The 20778-nt window shown below is 41.2% G+C and overlaps 3 protein-coding genes across 4 annotated transcripts; 2 read left to right on the top strand and 1 right to left on the bottom strand.

Annotated features, from left to right (window-relative positions):
* Positions 1-2515: 2515 nt before the first annotated feature.
* LOC109892053 (fibroblast growth factor 8b-like) lies at positions 2516-8013 on the top strand. Its single transcript, XM_031831561.1, has 5 exons — positions 2516-3274; positions 3397-3433; positions 4147-4336; positions 6686-6792; positions 7167-8013. Exons 1-5 carry the CDS (start codon positions 3216-3218, stop codon positions 7458-7460), a joined length of 687 nt encoding a protein of 228 aa, XP_031687421.1. The 5' UTR covers positions 2516-3215; the 3' UTR covers positions 7461-8013.
* Positions 8014-10167: 2154 nt separating this feature from the next.
* On the bottom strand, positions 10168-12669 carry LOC109891810 (protein DPCD). Of its 2 annotated transcripts, none has more exons than XM_031831572.1 (6): positions 12568-12669; positions 12253-12333; positions 12018-12142; positions 11664-11797; positions 11193-11295; positions 10168-10652 (listed from the first exon to the last, which is right to left on the bottom strand). In XM_031831572.1, exons 1-6 carry the CDS (start codon positions 12659-12661, stop codon positions 10548-10550), a joined length of 642 nt encoding a protein of 213 aa, XP_031687432.1. In that variant the 5' UTR covers positions 12662-12669; the 3' UTR covers positions 10168-10547. The 2 variants fall into 2 exon arrangements, with proteins under 2 accessions (XP_031687432.1, XP_031687442.1); XM_031831582.1 differs by having other exon boundaries at positions 12253-12303; positions 12568-12666.
* Positions 12670-12840: 171 nt separating this feature from the next.
* Positions 12841-20566, top strand: LOC109887484 (polymerase (DNA directed), lambda). The gene is made up of 8 exons (XM_020478877.2): positions 12841-12916; positions 13127-13262; positions 13437-13858; positions 13958-14272; positions 15600-15773; positions 15981-16109; positions 19372-19540; positions 19838-20566. The coding sequence occupies exons 2-8, from the start codon at positions 13148-13150 to the stop codon at positions 20197-20199; spliced, it is 1686 nt and encodes a 561-aa protein (XP_020334466.1). The 5' UTR covers positions 12841-12916; positions 13127-13147; the 3' UTR covers positions 20200-20566.
* Positions 20567-20778: the final 212 nt, after the last annotated feature.

The following is a 20778-nucleotide window of genomic DNA, read 5'->3' on the forward strand; positions in this document are numbered from 1 at the left end:
AATACTTTTAGACTTTTACTCAGGTAGAATTTAACTGGGTAACTTTCACTTTTACTTGAGAAATGTTCTATTAAGCTATCTTTACTTTTACTCAAGTATGACAAGTGGGTACTTATTCCACCACTGACAACCACTAACCTCCAGGATGAAACCACCACTAACCTGAAGTATGAAAATACCACTAACCTGAAATGAGAAACAACCTCTAACCTCCAGGATGAAACACCCACTAACCTCCAGTATGAAACAACCACTAATCTCCAGTAAGAAACAACCTCTAACCTGAAATAAGAAACAACCACTAACCTCCAGTATGAAACAACCACTAACCTGCAGTATGAAACAACCACTAACCTGCAGTATGAAAAAAACCTCTAACCTGCAGTATGAAACAACCTCTAACCTGCAGTATGAAACAACCACTAACCTCCAGTATGAAACAACCTCTAACCTACAGTATGAAACAACCACTAACCTCCAGTATAAAACAACCACTAACCTCCAGTATGAAACAACCACTAACCTGCAGTATGAAACAACCACTAACCTGCAGTATGAAACAATCTTTAACCTGCAGTATGAAACAACCTCTAACCTGCAGTATGAAACAACCACTAACCTCCAGTATGAAACAACCTCTAACCTACAGTATGAAACAACCACTAACCTCCAGTATAAAACAACCACTAACCTCCAGTATGAAACAACCTCTAACCTCCAGTATGAAACAACCACTAACCTGCAGTATGAAACAACCTCTAACCTGAAATAAGAAACAACCACTAACCTACAGTATGAAACAACCACTAACCTCCAGTATAAAACACCCACTAACCTCCAGTATGAAACAACCTCTAACCTCCAGTATGAAACAACCACTAACCTGCAGTATGAAACAACCTCTAACCTGAAATAAGAAACAACCACTAACCTACAGTATGAAACAACCTCTAACTTGCAGTATGAAACAACCACTAACCTCCAGTATGAGACAACCTCTAACCTGAAATGAGAAACAACCACTAACCTGCAGTATGAAACAGCCACTAACCTCCAGTATGAAACAACCACTAACCTGCAGTATGAAACAACCTCTAACCTCCAGTATGACACACCCACTAACCTCCAGTATGAAACAACCACTAACCTCCAGTATGAAACACCCACTAACCTGCAGTATGAAACAACCACTAACCTGAAATAAGAAACAACCGCTAACCTACAGTATAAAATAACCACTAACCTCCAGTATGAAACAACCTCTAACCTGCAGTATGAAACAACCACTAACCTGAAATAAGAAACAACCACTAACCTGAAATAAGAAACAACCACTAACCTGAAATAAGAAACAACCACTAACCTGCAGTATGAAACAACCACTAACCTCCAGTATGAAACAACCTCTAACCTCCAGTATGAAACAACCACTAACCTCCAGTATGAAACAACCACTAACCTGCAGTATGAAACAACCTCTAACCTGAAATAAGAAACAACCACTAACCTGAAATAAGAAACAACCACTAACCTGAAATAAGAAACAACCACTAACCTGAAATAAGAAACAACCACTAACCTCCAGTATGAAACACCCACTAACCTGCAGTATGAAACAACCTCTAACCTACAGTATGAAACAGCCACTAACCTCCAGTATGAAGCAACCACTAACCTGCAGTATGAAACAACCTCTAACCTCCAGTATGAAACAGCCACTAACCTCCAGTATGAAACAACCACTAACCTGCAGTATGAAACAACCACTAACCTGCAGTATGAAATAACCACCAACCTGCAGTATGAAACAACCACTAACCTGCAGTATGAAACAACCACTAACCTGCAGTATGAAACAACCACTAACCTGCAGTATGAAACAACCACTAACCTGCAGTATGAAACAACCACTAACCTCCAGTATGAAACAACCACTAACCTGCAGTATGAAACAACCACTAACCTGCAGTATGAAACAACCACCAACCTGCAGTATGAAACAACCACTAACCTGCAGTAGGGGAGGAGGTTAATTTAGCTGAATATTTTCTTAAGTAGATTCCAGGGAACAGAGGCTTGGTTTCTTTGCTATTCTGTTGTGTGATGCAGTAGGGCCAATATCTACATTATATACATCTTTGTATTTAACCTTTATTCATTGGAAATGAATTAGTTGATTGAATTGTTGACAAATAACAATTAATAGGTTTGTTCCTGATTTGTTAATGTTTGATATGATCAAGAATTGAGCTGAAACATTCATGTTTGATAACTTGTGAAACAATCCCAACACTGTAAGTAGCCTAATAAGGCACAAAGCCAAGTCAATTAATGTGGCTCATATTTGTGAAATACCTCAACATGGTCAGGTGTCAATCAATACATGCCACTTTCAGTCCTCCTCAGCCTGTTACTATCTCTCACCAAAGGCTCCGCCTGCACTCTGCAAGGATATTGCCTTTCTCGCAAGTGAAAGTATTTAAATGTCGAGGGCAGGAGCCGCTGTATTCTGAAGTAAACGGGACCACAAGAAACACACGTGTGGGAGGTTGACATTGGAGCCCCGCTATACCGACCATCTAACAGCGTTTCTTTGAGAGGCAAACATCACCAGTGGCTGTAAATACATAGAACTATACATTTTGCTACCATTTTTTATTCATATCTATTCAAGATTCCATTTTTTATTTTTTATTATTGAATGGACATGCATCTCCTCACTGTCGCGCGTAAAATATGCATACAAATAGGCTAATCTCCATGTGCGTAATAATTCCATCCCACCAGTGCATACGGATGTATTGCAATTCCACGAAAGCAACCGGGATATACATTATCTCTACTAAGCAACATCAAAGAAGACCTTGAATTCTGCAGAGGAGGGATGATTGACACGAGGGGGAATTGACCGACTGGTGGAATAACGGTGGTCGCTTGATCACAGTGCGATCTCTATCCCTGGGACTTGTAATTCTGGATGGCCCCCTGAACGTCTTTAAATCGTCCCGGAACGTTTTATTGTGAATACTGTCAATGAGTAAATGTGAATCCTACCTGGAACATTGGACCGAACCTTCACTTGTTTCTGGATCTCCATCGTCGGGCTATCATTTTATAAGCTGTAACAGAAGGGAGATCAAATCCAAGCTGAAATTGCCGCTGGGAAGGACTGTTATTTCCCAGAGAACTCATGTGGAATTGGAATAGTGGAATTCATGAAGAAATATTTGACTTATTTCAATATGAGGCTTAGAACATCGAGATTAGGCTACCTGTGAGTTATTATACTACTGAACTGTTCAGATTTAAGGAATTGGCTATATAGGCCTATAGAGTTACTTGACATATTTGGAAATGTATATGAAACATAAATATGATTCTTTTTTTATGTTTCAGGTTACTTCAGTTCTTAGCGCTGTGTTTTTACACACAGGTACGAACTTGCATGCATTTGTATGGCGTTTGCAGCGCAATGGGCATACAATAACATTTCATAGCCCCTTAAAAAGATTTCAGTCCATCAATGCAACTAATTATATCCATTTACAAGCGTTTTTATTCTTATTGATATTAATCCAATTCGTTTGCATATCTGCAGTAAATGTGTAATAACCATGAAAACATTTTATTACGAGGCCTAAGCAGTTGGCAACAAGTCAAACATCTTGAAAAGACGTAAACGCGAGCCTAAAAGGTAACTGTTAAAACATATGGGGATGGCGTATGGCTGAATTGAAAAATAATCGTTAAGGGATATAGCTAAGGGAGATGGGGGTGAAAGATCATTCGTGGTAAAACAACCTATCATAGGCATGTCATCTCGAGTGAGGACAGCGGACTCGCTGCGTGCATCTCCCCAAACACTCACTGTGCAAGGGCACTTTTTCTCTTCTAAAAGCCATGTGCCCGCAATTCCCTTTGAAATGCCTATAGCCTAACTCCATATGAATAGCATATGATTGGTGTTCATTGAAATATATAAATATGTTTTAGTTGGAAAATAACTTGATCTGCTTCTCATTCATTTAGACTGAACATCAATTAGCATTAATTATCAGTTCGGCTATGCTCTCATTGGTGTTTTTATTTTTATACTTCAATGTTTTTATTCATGCATTTTTCTTGTGTGTTTTTCTTGTTTGATAGAACACAGTGCAGTCCCACTCCCCACCTCCTAATTTCAAGCACCATGTGAACGAGCAGTGCCGGTTGTCTGACCGGATGAGCCGCCGGTTGATTCGGACCTACCAGCTCTACAGCCGGACCAGCGGTAAACATGTCCAGGTTCTGGGCAATAAGAAAGTGAATGCCATGGGCGACGACGGAGCTGTGCACGGTAAGAAACAAATCAATCACACCTAGCACGAAATGGGTGCCTTCAAGTAGGCCTAGGCATCTTCGTAATAATTATAGGATTCAACAGGCCTATTCCAGATTTTGAAATGACTTAAATCTACTTATGGACACGTCAATTTACAAGTCATGTAGGCCTATTGGAGAAGAAAATTAGGTATATTATGAAAATGTTACCATTTAAAAAGCAAACAGTTCTATTTAGCATGAAGAATTTAGGTTTTGAGTAGGCGGCGGGAAAGAGAAAATGCATTCGAAATGGATTATATAGTATTGTTCTGGACTGGGATTCTGGGGAGAAACCCACTCAGAAAATCTGGTAAACACATCAGAACTCGTCTTACTTTCTACCTTCTTATCATTTACTGAGTAGCTTAGCCTCTCAGAAGCGGTTGAAAGAAAGAAATATGACTTGCAATTTTCATAACCTTGAGATGCCCTATTTTTTTACCCAAAGTTATTTGAGGCGAATGTGTTTTTATTTAATTCTGTCCCCCATTGGTCTTTGATGGACACATGTCAATGAATATTCAAATAGCGAAATATTGAAATGTTATAAATATACAGTAGCTCTCTCAAGTCCATCCTTTGAACAAAACATAAATTCATTCATATCTGCTTAAATTTAACATACCAACAAAAAGTACGACATTTTTACATGAGATTTAGTGGTTTAACATATCAGTGACTGATTGACATTTGCCACGAGAATGACAAAAATTTGATACATTTCATTGATAAAACAGAATTGTTTTAACTCACTTATCCAGAGTGGTGCTGAATGTCCCTTAGACACAATGCATTGTCTTTGGAAGGGTTTGGGTAAACTGCATTTCTGCCAAGTGGAATAATTAGCACCACATTTCTCAGGGCAACTTCGTTGCACTGTTTCATCCACATGAAGTTTTAACACGTTGTATTTCTCAACAGTGGTGGTTTAGACGTATTCATAGGCCTCCTGTGCACTATTTGAAAAAAAAGGTGCTATCTGGACCCTTAAAAGGTCATTCGGCTGTCCCCATAGGAGAACCCTTTGAAGAACCCTTTTTGGTTGCAGATTGAATCCTTTCGGGTTCCATGTAGAACCCTTTCTACAGAGGTTTCTAGATGGAACCCAAAATGGTTCTACCTGGGACCAAAAGAGGTTATCCTATGGGGACAGATAAAGAACCCTTTTAGAATTTTATTTTCTTAGAGTTTAGCCTATGGACAAAGTGTACAATATAGACAGCTGTTTTGATGAAATCTATGCAAGGTTGGGAATTGTTTCTTCCCACATGGAAAAAATTGTCTGACATTTTAAAGGGAGCAAATTCCTGTCACCAAAGTATTTTTTTTGGTCTGTCTAGCCATCTTTCCACCACAACAATCTATTTCTCCCTATGCCTGCTGCCTGCTTTTTGGATTGTAATTTAATGAGGAATGTTCATTGCTTTACAACTCAATGTATGACTCGGTTTATAAAGAGCGGTGAAGTCAGCATCTTCATTTTATCCCATCTTTTCTCTCTCTGTTCTCCCTCTCCCTCAAACACACACACACACACACACACACACACACACACACACACACACACACACACACACACACACACACACACACACACACACACACACACACACACACACACACACACACACACACACACACACACACCTCGCCTTGGCTCGCGCGTGCATGTCCTAAGTGGGTGTCACTCTTGTAGCAGGCCCAAATCTGACCACTGCTCGGTGCTTTTGTGGCTGTGTCGCTGACCGCTATGTTCTCTCACTCCCTTGTTCCTCCTTCCTCCCCATCATCTAAGTGGAGCGTAGCGAGGCATTTTATAGCCGTTCAATGACAATGGCTCAGTGCAAAGTCAAAGCCACTTGCTGCTATTCTAAAAGACTTGAGTGTTTTTAGCCAATGTTTCGAATTTAATTGATGTTTGAATGTTTTTCCATATACAATACTTGTCTCCCCGCTGCATGCAAGGTTGATGCCATGATAACGAGTAGTACAACTCTGCTAAAGTCATCATAATATAATACATAACTTAAAGTTATTAGATCGAGGTTAAATGTAGTCCTCCGAAACCAGTCATTACAATAACTTCACACCCTTCCTGATGTCATCACTTCAATACTACTGGGCCGGCATAGTCTCATAGTCTTCAAGTTCAACTCAGTCTCAAATGATACCGCTATTTGATTATTTTTCACAAGGGTTTTATCTCAAAGTTACGAATGCATGCATATTGTGTTCACAAAATAGAATAACCTCATAAGCTTGAGAATTATTGTGCATTGTATCTGAGCTGAATAAAGATATGATGTGTTTTATGTTTTTCTAGCCAAACTTGTGGTGGAGACGGACACGTTTGGTAGTCGTATTCGGATCAAAGGGGCAAAGACGGGCTACTACATCTGCATGAACAAGACGGGGAAATTGATTGGCAAGGTAAACATTAGATTTATTTATTAATCCTTTATTTAGGGAAGTCACATTGAAATGTACATCTCTTTTCATGTGAGCCCTGGAGGTCGGTTGAGTTCAATAAGTTCTGTCAACATTTTGACTGTGACCATGAGTACAAAGTTTCAGAGAAAAGTTATGTCTGTCCTGTGTAAGGCTCTTCACCTGAGTTATGACCAGAAAAGCCCTTGTAGGGAGTTGGACATGATTTGGGAAGAAACTTGAAGGATTGATAGGACATTTACCTGTCAAAACAATATTTTAACATCCTCAGAGACTGACCCCTTAACTCATTCTGTCATTCCGTCTCTCACACCCCACCCCACCCCCCCACACACACACCCCCCTCTCTCTAACAGCGGAAGGGTCGTGGTAAAGACTGCATCTTCACAGAGATCGTTCTGGAGAACAACTACACTGCTCTCCAGAACGCTAAATATGAGGGCTGGTACATGGCCTTCACGCGTAAAGGAAGGCCCCGCAAGGCCTCCAGGACCAAGCAACACCAGAGGGAGGCCCACTTCATGAAACGCCAGCCCAAGGGCCACCTCCTGGGTGACACCCAGCCCTTTGATGTCCTCCCCCTCCCCGTGGTCCCCTTCCACCCCCGGAGGACTAAACATACCCATCACCACAGCTCAGGGGCCCACTGAGGAAAGAACAGACGAAGAAGAAGAGGAAGCACAGGGAGGGAGGGGAACACACCAAACAAAAATACCACTACCACATTTCTGCTCCTTGCAAGGACTCCTTTTTGTTGTGTTTTGTACTGGATTGTGTCTAAAACAATGAGTAGACGATTCTAATCTGCTACGTCAGACCAAGGTTTATTTGCAGGAAAGAGTTTTTATAACCAGAGGATGATTTTAGTGCTCAAGCACTCGATGAGATTTGAATGAATGAAAGGACATCTTGGGCTTAGTGATAACCCTACTCAGCTATAAAGAGAGGATGTTATGAGAGAGAAATAATGAATACACATTACATGGCAGCTATCTTTGGATCATCATGTGGTTGCATCAACTAATTAACAGTGAATACACGTAAAACACTTTATTTTGCATTTAGGAGGCCATTTGCATTCCTTTTCATTAGTCTGTTTTCTACATATATGAATATATTTTTAATTGGAAGATTTGTAAAAATACTTTTAAATGATGGAAATATTTATTGTAGAGTGTATATTAAAATCACAAAATAATTTTGAGTCAATGCGCCGTTTCTAACTATGTTTCTAGCTGGGTCACTTTGGGGTCCCAAAGGTTCTAACGTTGCCTAAAAAACTGGAGACCCAGATAACTAAGGGGCGATATCTGTGACAGGCTACTGCAATTCAATGTGCTCAGCAAGTGAGACTTGGGCCTGAATAGCTGGGGCTATGCATTAAAAGCAGACGAGGTCAGCCCACAATTTTGTTTCGAGACAAAGGTTACCACCATGTAGTTGCATTTCTCACGATCACACACCGTAACCCTGTGGTCAAATGGGCCCTTTGTGGCCCTCATATAAAAGGACATGTTATACAATAGTGGGTTCGAATAATAACACGAGGAGGGGTCAGTTATCAAAAAGAAGCTAGTCTCACAGGGAGGGAGGGAGGGAGGGAGGGAGGGAGGGAGGGAGGGAGGGAGGGAGGGAGGGAGGGAGGGAGGGAGGGAAAGAAAGCGAAAGAGCACCGGGGCTCAGTGTGGCAAAATGTGGCACCGGCTGAAAGAGGGGGAATGGCTGGGAAGAGGCATTCGGGAATGAAAGGACGAGGCAGAAAGAAACGCTCCTCTCTCTCCCAGGAGCAACTGAGCATGACCGGCAGAGGCCAAATGACAGGGGGAAGAAGACCCGGTCGGCCTGGCAGCACAACAGAATCGGATGACAGGGAAGAAGACCCGGTCGGCCTGGCTGCACCACAGAATCAGATGACGGGGAAGAAGACCCGGTTGGCCTGGCTGCACAACAGAATCAGAGCAGACCCTCTATATTCCCTTCCTCTCTTCTTTCTCACTGTTTGAAGTCTGGATGTCCTATTGGTTGTTTGCTAAAGGTCGGATTCCAAATATGAGGAATGGTTTTTCAGTATAGCTAAGCGCCAAGCGCCGCCAGCTTTGAGGACTTGCAAACGAATGAACAACTGAAAGCTGTGATCAAAAAGGTTCAATAAATCTGACAGGATAAAAACTCTGAACTTGTTGTGTTATTATTGTTACTCCTATTGAGAAATGAATGGCTATCCTCATGGCTCAATTGCTACTAGGACACATCATGCACTTTAATTGAAGCATTATCCTGCTCTGCCAAATGAGAAAAGACAGCAGTGTACGCAAATCACCCTCCAAATGGTCATTTCATTCCATGTCCAAGATTTGATTTGGACAACACAAAGTCAAAGCAATCCAACAGAAACTCTTGATTTGAGAAATTAGTTGAGAATTCTTTTCTCAGATCTTATGCTTTGGTTGGATCTGGTTCCCAAATCCCATGACATATCTCCTCCCATTTAGGAAGTACACAAAGCACAATAGCAAGTGACCTGTGGTTTAGTCGCCGTGTTTAGCCCTTGTACTGCTCACTTGGTTAGGCACATAGAGTCCCAGAAATGCAAGGAATCACCACTAGGTTAGAGGAATCTATATTTAAATGGAATTGTTCCTTTTTTGTAGCATTGTTTCAATCAAACTTTGATGGTCAAACCTCAGTCATATTAGCTTAGTCAGATATAATGTCTTGTTACTCATCTCCCTAGAGTTTGATGGTTAAAGTTAGCAAGCATTCAGTCAGATAACGTTTCTCATTGTGGCTCACCGTGGTACTCGATTTACAAAAGAGCCTACAACCTTTTTCCACTTTGCGGTAATTCAGTACTACTGTCATGCAAGAACCTATATTTACAAAGCATACGACTCGTTCACTTCCCAGTAATATAGTGCTTCTGTCATCCAAGCTCCATACCTATCCTTGGCTATCCCCAGTCTTGGGGATTGCGAGAGGATTTGTTGGAGGACTCTGGGCCAGTAAAGTCACCCCCTGGAGGACTGGGCGAGGCTCAGGGGACCAGTAAGACCTGCTAGTACTGGCTAGCTCGGCCATAATGGCTTTCAGGGTGGCCTACTCTGGGCTGCACAATCATGAGCATAAGGGTATTCAGTTAACACAAATGGGACTTACTTGTAAGGGCGACCCCGTCGAGAAAAGTGTGTGTGTGTTTGTGTGTGTGGAAAGAATAGGGAAAAGGCATTGTGTGTTAAAGTGTTTTACAAGGGAAGGAGACCAAGAATTGTGGGAGGGGGATGAACTCTCTGCGTTTGGACTATTTTAACAACTAATAGTTTGCATAGTTAAGGGAAAAGAGAGATGTAGAGACAGTTGTTAACAATGTTATGGAATTGTATTCATCTTCAAAGGACAACATCACGTATTAAACCCAATAATTGTTCGTATCTCGACAACAACAATTCAGAACTTTTTACAGAACAGCAGTGACATTTCTCAAATATTTTTTTGACAGAACAAGTTTGAACAAGTAACTATGTTTGTAATTCACTGTCTCAATTCCACATCCCCCCCCCCGCCTCGACGGCAATAAACACAATGGAAAGTATGGAAAAGGCACTGCGCTAAATTTTTCCAATAGTGGAATCCCATTGAGAACCAGAAATCAGAGTAGAAAACATACAGGATACTGCATCACCAGTGCAAATCAAAAACGACTTGTTTGAGTGACATCCCCTCAGATCCAGATTGGCACTTCATTGAGTTTTGCAGTCGACGTCCTCTTCATTGGTTCCCTTCAGTTTCTTCACCTCCCGGAGTAGCTCGTGCTCAAGGGTTAATATCTCCTTGGGCTTCTTGTACTTGAAAGGAAAGACAGAATAGGTAATTACCTCTACTGAAACACCTTTCCCTTCCATGTACATCCTGTAGTGTAATGTTTGGCCTGAAGTGGGATAACACAGAGGCTCCTTATTCCCTATATAGTGCACTACTTTCAACCAGAGTCGGGCTCAATAGTACGCTATATAGGGAATAGGGTGCCAATTTGAACAAACGCAAGGAATAAGAAATCGAATAGCACAGAGAAACCGATTATGATAGGTATACACATAAAGTAACGGTCAATCTCTTCATCAGATACTTAGAACAAACGTTAGGATAGCCTACTAACTAATTCAATGATTCGATCCCTTGAGTTCACAGGCATGTTCTGATACAAGTGAGACGAATACAAAAATATAGTTTCAATCTAGTCTCCAGTATCAACTTATAGTTTAGCCTCAAGTTCGCCCATCAGTCTCTGTATATTGGATATAAGACTTGCAGTGTAAAATCACCCAAGGTGGGATTTGAGAAGTACTGTAGTTGGTTTGTTAGTTGTTGTTGTCAGGAGTACTTACACTGACAATTAACGTGTTATTGGCATGGGTGAAGTTGAGCGCGGAACTATCCAATGGCAGCTGGCTTCGGTCCAGATCAGGAATATTAAACTTCTTGTAGTACCTGCAAAGGATAACACACCGCAGTGAGAAAAGGGTTTCTTGAAGGCAAGAGATCGATATTTTTGTCAACAGTGCCACCTATAGGAGAGCCAGCCTCACTTACATATGAGGAACTGGAACTAACACTGACAAAGAAAATAAAGGAAAATATAGGAGGCCTTCTCCATTGTGAAGATGTTACAACTGTAGAAATCATATAGACTTTGAATGTGGTATCACTTTTCAGGCACCTGTAGTTAATGATATCTGAAGTGATATAGGCCTAGCAGTTTATCAGTAGATTTCTAAGGAGGGGAAACATATCAACTGTATGCATAACTATTACAGCATTTGGGCATGAGAGTGGAATAGAGGCTATTTGGATGTTACTTTTTGTTATTTGTTCGTATGATGCAGCATCGTTGATCAGGCTCCACTGAAATATTGTAGACCTCTTTGGGGTACGGAAGGTTCCGGACTCTCCACAGGAAACTGGTCTTTGTGTCTTTGCGCATAAATACAGGCTGAGGAAATACAACAAAGCATTGTACTGTTAAATGCATACTGTTTATTTATGATTAGTTGAATAGTGAAATGATGAAAATGAAATGAATTCCACGATCGTAAATGTATTAGTTGACACATTTGGATGAGTGCTGTTGGTGATATTGAACTAGAATCAATTATCAATTTAGATCATGGCCTGAAACATAACAGATGTAAATATTGTATAATACAACTCACGTTTGAACAGTTTTCTTTGATAACATCTGATTCCAAACAGGCTACAGTAGATGGGACTGGCTCTCCAACTTCTATCTCCCATGGTCCCTGTCCCTTCAAGGTGCTTTTCGAACGCCACTTTCGTACTGCAAAGTAAGAATACATCAGCTGAGAGTGGAAATAATATAATGCACCGGAAGCAATGTAGCTAATGCAGGATACTTTTTAGAAGATGTCTAATCTGAAACAAGCTTACCAATGAGCTCATCTGTTGTCAAGTCATATTCTTCTGCCATTTCTTTCCCATCTGTAAAGAGATAGTGTATCTTCCTTTTCCCTGGGAAGAGTTTTGCAAAGCACCAATAGAAATTCACTTAAATGTGAACTAGCTAGCTTTCATCTTTGCTAAACAGATTTGCTAGGCAAAGTGAACGTTAGTGTTAGTTAGCAGATAATGCTAGCGAGCTTATAATTGACACTGAAGTCTTACTAGATGAATGCAAGGGTGAAATATTGTAATACAAAACACAATAATGATGATAACTTGTCTATATCTCTCTGTTTCACTCACCATCGTGTATTAAAGCGGTTTTCGTGGATGCTTTTAGGAGATCTGACCAGCTCTGCACAGCCATATTGCAATAAACTGACACTTCCTGAAACATCACGTGTAGCCACGGCAACGGAGGTCATCGTGAAACGTATAATGAAGTTTTCATATATTTTAAACTACATAATATGTCAAAAACATGTTTACATTTACTCAATAAATAATACATACTTTTTTTACAATATTTTCTCGAAAAATATTTAACTTTGTCGTGCAAGAACTAAAAATAGGTCTATAACGAACCGGAAGTTAAATTATTTTTAAACCATCTGCATTGTAACATTGGTTTGTGTTTTGGTCGTCCAAAGAGGTAAAACATGTATTTTCAAGAGTTTGTCGACCATTGATAGAAATTTGTTTAATAAATATATAACGTAACATATTTCAGTGGAGTGAGTGAATCCCAGCTGTTCAAAACAGTTAAATGCCGTTGTTGTTGTCCGCTTGCTAGCTAATTTAGCTAGTCAGCTAAAGTTAGCTAGCCGGTGTCAGTTGTCACATTCTGTTCTATATTTTCCAGGGCTGCCCTTTCCCTGGCGAAATGTCTGCCTACGGAATTATGAAAGCTTTCCCCAAAGTGAAGAGAGCAGGGGCACGTGAAGGAAAGGATGTCCCCCCACCAAAGAGGAAGACTGATGAAACTGTACCTGTTACAGGTGTGGACCGTGTTTGAGAGCATCACATTCGTAATGCATTTTGGACACATTGTGACTGATTGACAGATCTACAAATAATAATGATTTTATGACGCTAGATTTGTAGATCAGTCAGCAGTCGATGTTGAACAAGCCCTGTGTGTGTAAAACTACTTTTTCACAATCTCATTTCAGGGAGTGCTTTCCAGGGCGTCACCGTACACATATTACCAGCCGGCATCGGGAATGCCAGATGTCAGATCTTCCAGAAACAGATTGTCCAGAATGGAGGCCAAACTGAGAGTTCCCTCTGTCCCACAGTCACCCATGTAGTAGTGGATGACAGTATGGACTGTGACAGGGCTCTCAGGCTGCTCAAAGTGGACAGGCTGCCCTCTGGAGTTTATCTGTTGAAGTGCACCTGGCTCAGCACCTGCATCAGTGAGCAGAGACTGCTGGATACAGCAGACTACAGCCTACTCAACCCAGACAAAGACATGGAAACTACAAAGGACGGTGTCAAAGAAGACTTGCTCAACAGTATCCCACTTCCAGCCACACAGGACATGAAGCAGCCAATCTCTGATGAAATAAAACCAAATGAGTCAACAGAGACTGTAGGTTGGCGACCACATAACCATTAACCATAACCCTGTCACTGCATGATAGCTTCTTCTGGCCCTAATCATACACTTCATTACTTCATGTATCCATAGGTCCAAGACACTCAAGGCGAATATGGCGTCTCCCAGAGTGATCTGGAGGCTCTGATCAGTGGCCTGCACCCCAAGGACGAGACCCCCAGTACCGCCACTGCCCCCTCAGACCCCCAACAGAAGCCTCTCTCAGGGAAGTGGGTGTGTGCCCAGTCCTCCCAGTCCAAGGTTGACAACCACAACAAGCACATCACAGATAAACTGGAGGTGCTGGCCAAGGCCTACACGCACCAGGGGGACAGATGGAGAGCGCTGGGCTACTCCAAAGCCGTCAGCGCCCTCAAGAGCTACCACAAGCCTATCACGTCCTATGAGGTATGTTATTTAGTCCCATATCTGCATAGTTCGTGATTATGGTCGGCCATTTTGTATTTGTGTCATCATAATTCATTCCTGTCTCTCTATTCACACTATTGCAAACATTGTGAAATGTGTTTGGTTGGTTTACGCAACTGCATCCCAAGGTGGGTGCATAAATCGTGTATTGATGGATGCATAAATTGATTGCTGCTGGTTCAATTTCAGGTGGCCTGAAAAGGCCCAGTGCATAAAAAAAGTCTGTTTTACCGTGTTTTGTAACATATTGTATAACAGCTAATGGAGCCATTGAGGAAATGCTTCCTTTTAAATCAATGAAAGCTGCGTGTTGCGTCAAGTTCAAGAATCGTGTTCATTCTATCTTGTGAATTTAAATAATGAGAAATAGTTGATTATTGTTGCATATTGCCTCAGCTATACACCAATGGTTATTTTACATAGATTTCTGAAGTCACGAAGCTGCTACTACTAGCTAGCTAGCTACATTGACTATGTAGCAACTTGTAAAATTAGAGGATCATTTAGTTCAACCACTAGTACCTGCGAAAAACTGGGCCAAAGCTATTGTACTTATGCATTATCAATTTATATGTATAGTACAGTAGAAAAAATAGAATACAGACACTCCCCCTCTGCTCCTCTCCTCTCTCAAAACAACGTGCTCTGTGTAGCAAGTAAAACGTCACATTGATGAGATGCTGATGGAAAAGCAACTTGACGTGTATAGTGGAGTTAAAGTGTGACAATGTGATCAATGTTATTTCCTGATAGTTGCTTCATTTGTTGAAAACACAAACTACACAGGACCTTCTAATCTGCATGGTTTGACAAGGTTTTTATAATAACGTTGTGCTGCTGAGTACCGGCGGGGGGAGGCCTGGAGGAAGGGTAGTGCCCCCCCCGTTTCTAACTTAGAGATTTTTGCATTTTTTAACACCTATAACTGTCATTTCTTGCAATATAAATACAAAAATGATAGCAATTAATGTAACACAAATAAAATATGCTGGCACAGCTCCTCTCTTCACCCAGGTTTTTCCCCAAAGAATGGGAGTTTCAGCTTGGTAAATTAGCTAGTAGACCAGTAACAGAGTTCCAAACCTCTCTGCCAATAACAGTTGGTTTTCTGTTTTTCCCTCACCACCGTGACAGTCCTTGATAAAATAGCTTAAAAGCTATTTTTGTTTATTTTTGACCATTTGAATGGAAAACTATTACAGTAAGGTACATCATTTTTATCCAGAAAGATTTTATATTAGTATAAAATGGCTGCAGTGGGCCTTTTAACTCCTTGTAATTGACTAAACCATGCCTCAAATTTCAGGAGGCCTGTAAGATCCAGGGCATTGGCAAGAAGATGGCTGACAAGGTCATGGAGATCATGGAGAGTGGGCACCTCCGTAAGATAGATCACTTGGGAGAGGCAGCGCCAGTACTGGAGATGTTCACCAATATCTGGGGGGCAGGGGCCAAGACTGCCCAGCTTTGGTACACACAGGTTAGATGCATTGATCTTGGTTGTCACACAGTCAGTCTCTCTTGTCTGTGTGTGTCTCTCTTTCTCGCTCTCTGATTTTGCATGCAACACATGACTGTGTAAGATTTGTTATTTTTGTATTGTGGAGCGTGCAGTTATTTTAGTGTTTGATAGTGTGATACAAATTGATTTGACATGAGATGAAAAAATATATATTTACCATATTAGGGGTTCCGCACTTTGGAGGACATCCGCACCAAGGCCAATCTGAACCACAACCAAATAATTGGACTCAAACACTACGACGACTTTCTGGACCGGATGCCCAGAGAAGAGGCAGCCGCCATTGAAAAAACGGTAATACATCTCCCTCTTATTGTCTCAAGCACCCACATTAAAGGTCAATCAATGTTAAAATGTAACATTCTAACATTATATTAGTTATAGACTAAACAGGCCTCTTCTTCCCACTTCATCTAGTGGGGTTAAGAGAGTTTCTTTAGAAAAGTGTCTCCAGTCCAGTACTCTAACCCCCTTGCGAACAAGAGATCTTGTAAAGTGAAATGCTACGGGACCTCAAAGCCAAGTTCAGATGTTTTAAGTTTGCCAAGGCCCCTAAGCAGACTGTCAGTCCAGTTCTCCTAGCCTGGTCTGTGTGTGATGGAGAAAGCAGACATCCCACTCTCTGTCAGAGTCCTGCCGGCCACATCCCAAAGGGGGGGAACTCACTCTTAGAAACTTGGCGCATCATATGTCAGCAGATACCAGGGCTGTGTTTCATTCCAGAAAGGTGTTTCCTCTCCCTGCCTCCGTTCTCTCCCTTTGATGGATCTGAGACAACGGGGTGGCTGTAAAGCAAGAACTCATCTACTGTAGATTCCGCCCATACAGATCGAGGACTCATCGTGGATATAACCTGTTTTAGCATGGACATTGCCATTGAGGGCTTTCACCGCTTTAAAGTAGTCAACTGCGTGGGGAGTCCTATGAGTTGGGCGCAATCAGCCAATGAAGAAGAAGAAAATGGACTACTTTAAAATGGGGATTGTTGCATGTATAATGGCACAGATACAAAGATGAGTCCTCTATCTAGCTCTGTGATTCCGCCTTATTGCTTTCACCTGTCCAGGCCTATCAGATCTGTGAAGGGGAGGGAATATAATCCTGGAATGAAACGCGGCCCTGATCACTGGGAGCACCGGGTACAAAGCCAGTTGTTTTCATATAGTATTACTTGGATTTCCCTGTTGCTTTTGTGGCTGCCAGATACAAAGTCCAGATTAGAAAGATGACTATAGCATGTGTCCTTTTGACTTGTGGCTTGTCAAAATAATAGGTAGTGTCGTCAAAATGTATCTGGCCTGCTTGAATACAGTTAATGCTTACCTGTTGACCGGCAAGGCTTTATGAAAATACACCATTTTCTTTTCTAATTTCAAGTAGGTAATATAAATACAACTTGAGGACTTGTCTTGAAGATTCAACACGTGTACAGCATGTTATTTTGAGTTCAAATATGAACGAGAAACAAACTAAACGTTCTGTAATATGTTAGAATGAAGGCCCCTGAGAGAATATTTACTGGGGAAAACTTTGAAACATGGTCTAGAACCCATAACCATTCATGATAAATACATTGTATGCAAAGTGGTCCTCCCCACCACTGGTCTGGGATCCAAGCTGAATTGCTCTTTTTCATAGTTGTTTTTTAACTGAGACAATAGTGAAACACAATAGTGTATCAGAAAAACAATAGTGAAACAACGATTCAATTTGGATTCCCAGGCTACCCCCCACCACAGATTTGACTGTATTTCAAACAAACAAAATGTCCCTGTCCTGTTCGATAGGTGAGAGAGCCCCCACCATGTATTGTATCCCAAACGGTAACATGTTTCACTGTATGTGAAACAAGCTAATTCAGTGTGGTCTAGAGTTGGGCGATTTTATATGATTAAATTGCATATTGTGATATTTGACATTGATGATGATATATCATGATGTGCAAGACTATACTCTAATTGAGCTTTACGAATCAAAACTGTGCCGTTTTATCAGTTAGGTTGTATCAACATGTTGAAAATGTAGTCTAAATGAACTAATTAAGCCTTATTTTTATTTTTTTGCCATACAATGAATATTTAAAGAGAATACGACTACAATATCGTAAATAAGCACAAAAATGGCCCAGTCTGGAATAATTCAGTCATTAAGCCTTTGCACTTGTGGGAATTGGCCTATATGGATAGGGCTAAATTGAAATGCTTGTTACAGAAGAAATATGAAAAGCATATGTATAACCATGGTAGCAATTGAAAGGGAACAGTTTGGAGATCATGGGAAAATGATTAGACCAAATGTGAGCACACAACAGTTCACCTGACACAAGACTGAATCCAAACATTACACTGTTGATTTTATGTGCATTTTACATTTACTGTACTTTTCATTTGTTGATAACGAAATCTGAAAAAACTCTGGATACATTCTGTAACATGACACTATTCCTGGAAAATGTGGGGTAGGTGCAACGTAAGACAAAAAAATTACAAGGGTTTGAGTGAGAGGACTAACTGGTGTCTCCAAGTTGCCACACACCTATCCAAAGTGTGCACAGTTCCTGTATCTGTGCAATTTCAATGCACTTTTATGAAAAAGTCTTCAACTATAAGGTACTTTTTTTTATATACCTCTCCTAGCTGTAACATTGAGAAACTAGAGCAAGCAAACTTGTAGTTGTTTCGTTTAAAACACAACACAATTACTGTTGCTGTTTACACAATCCCAAAAGTCTTATAAATCACTAGGTGTAGGTGGGCCTGATTTGAAAGCTTGTTCTATTGTCAACATGACTAGCTAAGTTAATATATACGATCTTACAGTGTTAGGCTTTCACCAGCTCATTCAGAGAAACGGATTGTCATTTTGGTGCGCATAGAAAGGAGTCATGAGTGCATTCAGGTGGCAAATTATCTTCAGAATAAACAAGCATAGGCTCATTCTGTTCAGAACAACTCTGGGTATGACGCCATGTCATCTAGTGATCATAAACGCTGACACTGTATATGCCATGAGTTTTATGATATGGAGATGTGAAGTGCACATTTGGACTCACGGGTGTTTGGCTTGCTTGTGTGACATCAAAGTGGTATTTATAATCATCTTCAACGTCTCATCTTTCATAGTACATAGAGTCCTCTTAACTTAAAGTATTTCCCTCACTAAGAGAACAAAAAAACATGTGCAAATGTTGCGCAAGTACTGGGAGAGATGGGGGGGGCAACTTCTTAACCAGCGCGGTGCTCAAGTTCAGAACGGCTGACAGTCCAAACCCATACAGCGCTGTGAAGCGCAGTGCCTGAGCTCTGACGTCATGTATAGTTACTGCACAGCTACTACGTCCCAATTTAGCCACTTATTAGTGCCCAAATCGGCCATTTTTAACACGTATATGGGTACAGGTACGAGTGTAAAGGGCTACTAAATCAAAACAATTATTGGATATCGCAAACTGTTACTTTGTTCCTCTCCTGTTGTACATGTACAGTATATGTGAAGGAGGCAGCCCTGTTATTCCATGACAAACTGTAACATATCCCTGTCCTTTTCTACTGTATAGGTGAAGGAGGCAGCTCAGTTCCTTGACCCTGGCCTGTTGGCCATGGCCTGTGGTTCGTACCGCCGGGGGAAGGACACATGTGGAGATGTTGACGTCCTCATCTCTCACCCAGACGGGAAGTCCCACCGGGGTGTCTTTAGCAAAGTGTTACAGAGCCTCCACCAGAGCGGTAGGAGGACACGTCCAAATACAGGGCATTTGATTTATTAACTGTCTGTGAATTCTCAACCAATTATAGCTACATTTAATAGTTTCTCTCTTGTATTGACAATTCATCTTCTTTCAACATGATATTATTAATCGTTTATTTTTTCATTTAAAGTATTTATAGTGGGATAAGCTGAGAGATGGATCATAATTCACTAGGCATGATCGTTTGTGTTTTCTGTTTCAAAACATTTTGCTATGGTGTGCCCTAATGAATGCGACCCGGTTCTTGTTCTTTTTTTAAAACATTTTTACTCAGGCTTCCTGACGGACGACCTAGTCAGCCATGAGGAGAGTGGCGAGCAGAAGAAGTACATGGGTGTGTGTCGTCTGCCAGGACCTGGCCGGCTCCACCGCCGCCTCGACGTCATCGTGGTGCCCTATGGCGAGTTCGCCTGCTCCCTCATGTACTTCACCGGCTCGGCACATTTTAACCGCTCTATGAGGGCATTGGCCAAGACAAAACGCATGAGCCTATCAGAGCACTCATTGAACAGCGACGTGTTGAGACAAGGAAGTTTGAAGGTGTATGGGGGGACACCACTAACCACGCTCACTGAGAAGGATGTCTTCACCCATCTGGGAATACCTTTCAGGGAACCTCAGGAAAGAGACTGGTGATGTTGATGTTTTTAACACTGTTGGAATGAGTCGATGCGATGCATAAGTTATATATTTTTACAGAAAAATTATGATGGTGATAGTGGTGAGGTGAAGATCATGCTAATGTATGCAGATTTCAGACGGTGTCATATCAACATGTCAACTGTGATTTTAGACTTGAATTGTATGATAATCTCATTTTACAGAAGGAAAATCACTTAAGATGCATGGTGACTGCTTGGTATGTTTTTATGAAGATAATGGTGATTACAGAAATATTAAACACTACCTTTTAACAATCACTTAGGTAATCCTTGTTTTTACAACTTTGTTGTGTTTATTACTATAAAGAATTGAATATTAAACCTCTGTTCTTTTTCATTAATGCCTGTCCTCGCTGTCAAATATTATTGGCTGAGGTAAGCCATAGGGTCAGCCTGCAAAGTGAGTGGTGGTGATCAACGCAACCCAACACCCATCACGTTGCGCACATGGAACAAAAGATGTGACCGAGCACGCCACACCCAGCCCGAGCCAGAGTCCCCATTTCGAAGGAACCAATGAGCGGATTTGATGATGCTGAGCTGCGGGACACTG

The sequence above is a fragment of the Oncorhynchus kisutch genome, linkage group LG1 (assembly GCF_002021735.2).
Source record: "Oncorhynchus kisutch isolate 150728-3 linkage group LG1, Okis_V2, whole genome shotgun sequence".
Classification (NCBI taxonomy): domain Eukaryota; kingdom Metazoa; phylum Chordata; class Actinopteri; order Salmoniformes; family Salmonidae; genus Oncorhynchus; species Oncorhynchus kisutch.

Excerpts from the sequence above, each read along its gene's own strand:
- LOC109892053 (XM_031831561.1), top strand. The coding sequence starts at position 3,216 with ATGAAGAAATATTTGACTTATTTCAATATGAGGCTTAGAACATCGAGA. Across the intron at positions 3,434-4,146 it reads CGCTGTGTTTTTACACACAG|AACACAGTGCAGTCCCACTC; the intron begins GTACGAACTTGC and ends CTTGTTTGATAG. Across the intron at positions 4,337-6,685 it reads CGACGACGGAGCTGTGCACG|CCAAACTTGTGGTGGAGACG; the intron begins GTAAGAAACAAA and ends ATGTTTTTCTAG.
- LOC109887484 (XM_020478877.2), top strand. The coding sequence starts at position 13,148 with ATGTCTGCCTACGGAATTATGAAAGCTTTCCCCAAAGTGAAGAGAGCA. Across the intron at positions 13,263-13,436 it reads TGAAACTGTACCTGTTACAG|GGAGTGCTTTCCAGGGCGTC; the intron begins GTGTGGACCGTG and ends ATCTCATTTCAG. Across the intron at positions 19,541-19,837 it reads ACAGAGCCTCCACCAGAGCG|GCTTCCTGACGGACGACCTA; the intron begins GTAGGAGGACAC and ends ATTTTTACTCAG.
- LOC109891810 (XM_031831572.1), bottom strand. The coding sequence starts at position 12,661 with ATGTTTCAGGAAGTGTCAGTTTATTGCAATATGGCTGTGCAGAGCTGG. Across the intron at positions 12,143-12,252 it reads GACAACAGATGAGCTCATTG|TACGAAAGTGGCGTTCGAAA; the intron begins GTAAGCTTGTTT and ends CTTACTTTGCAG. Across the intron at positions 10,653-11,192 it reads ATAACACGTTAATTGTCAGT|TACAAGAAGCCCAAGGAGAT; the intron begins GTAAGTACTCCT and ends TTTCCTTTCAAG.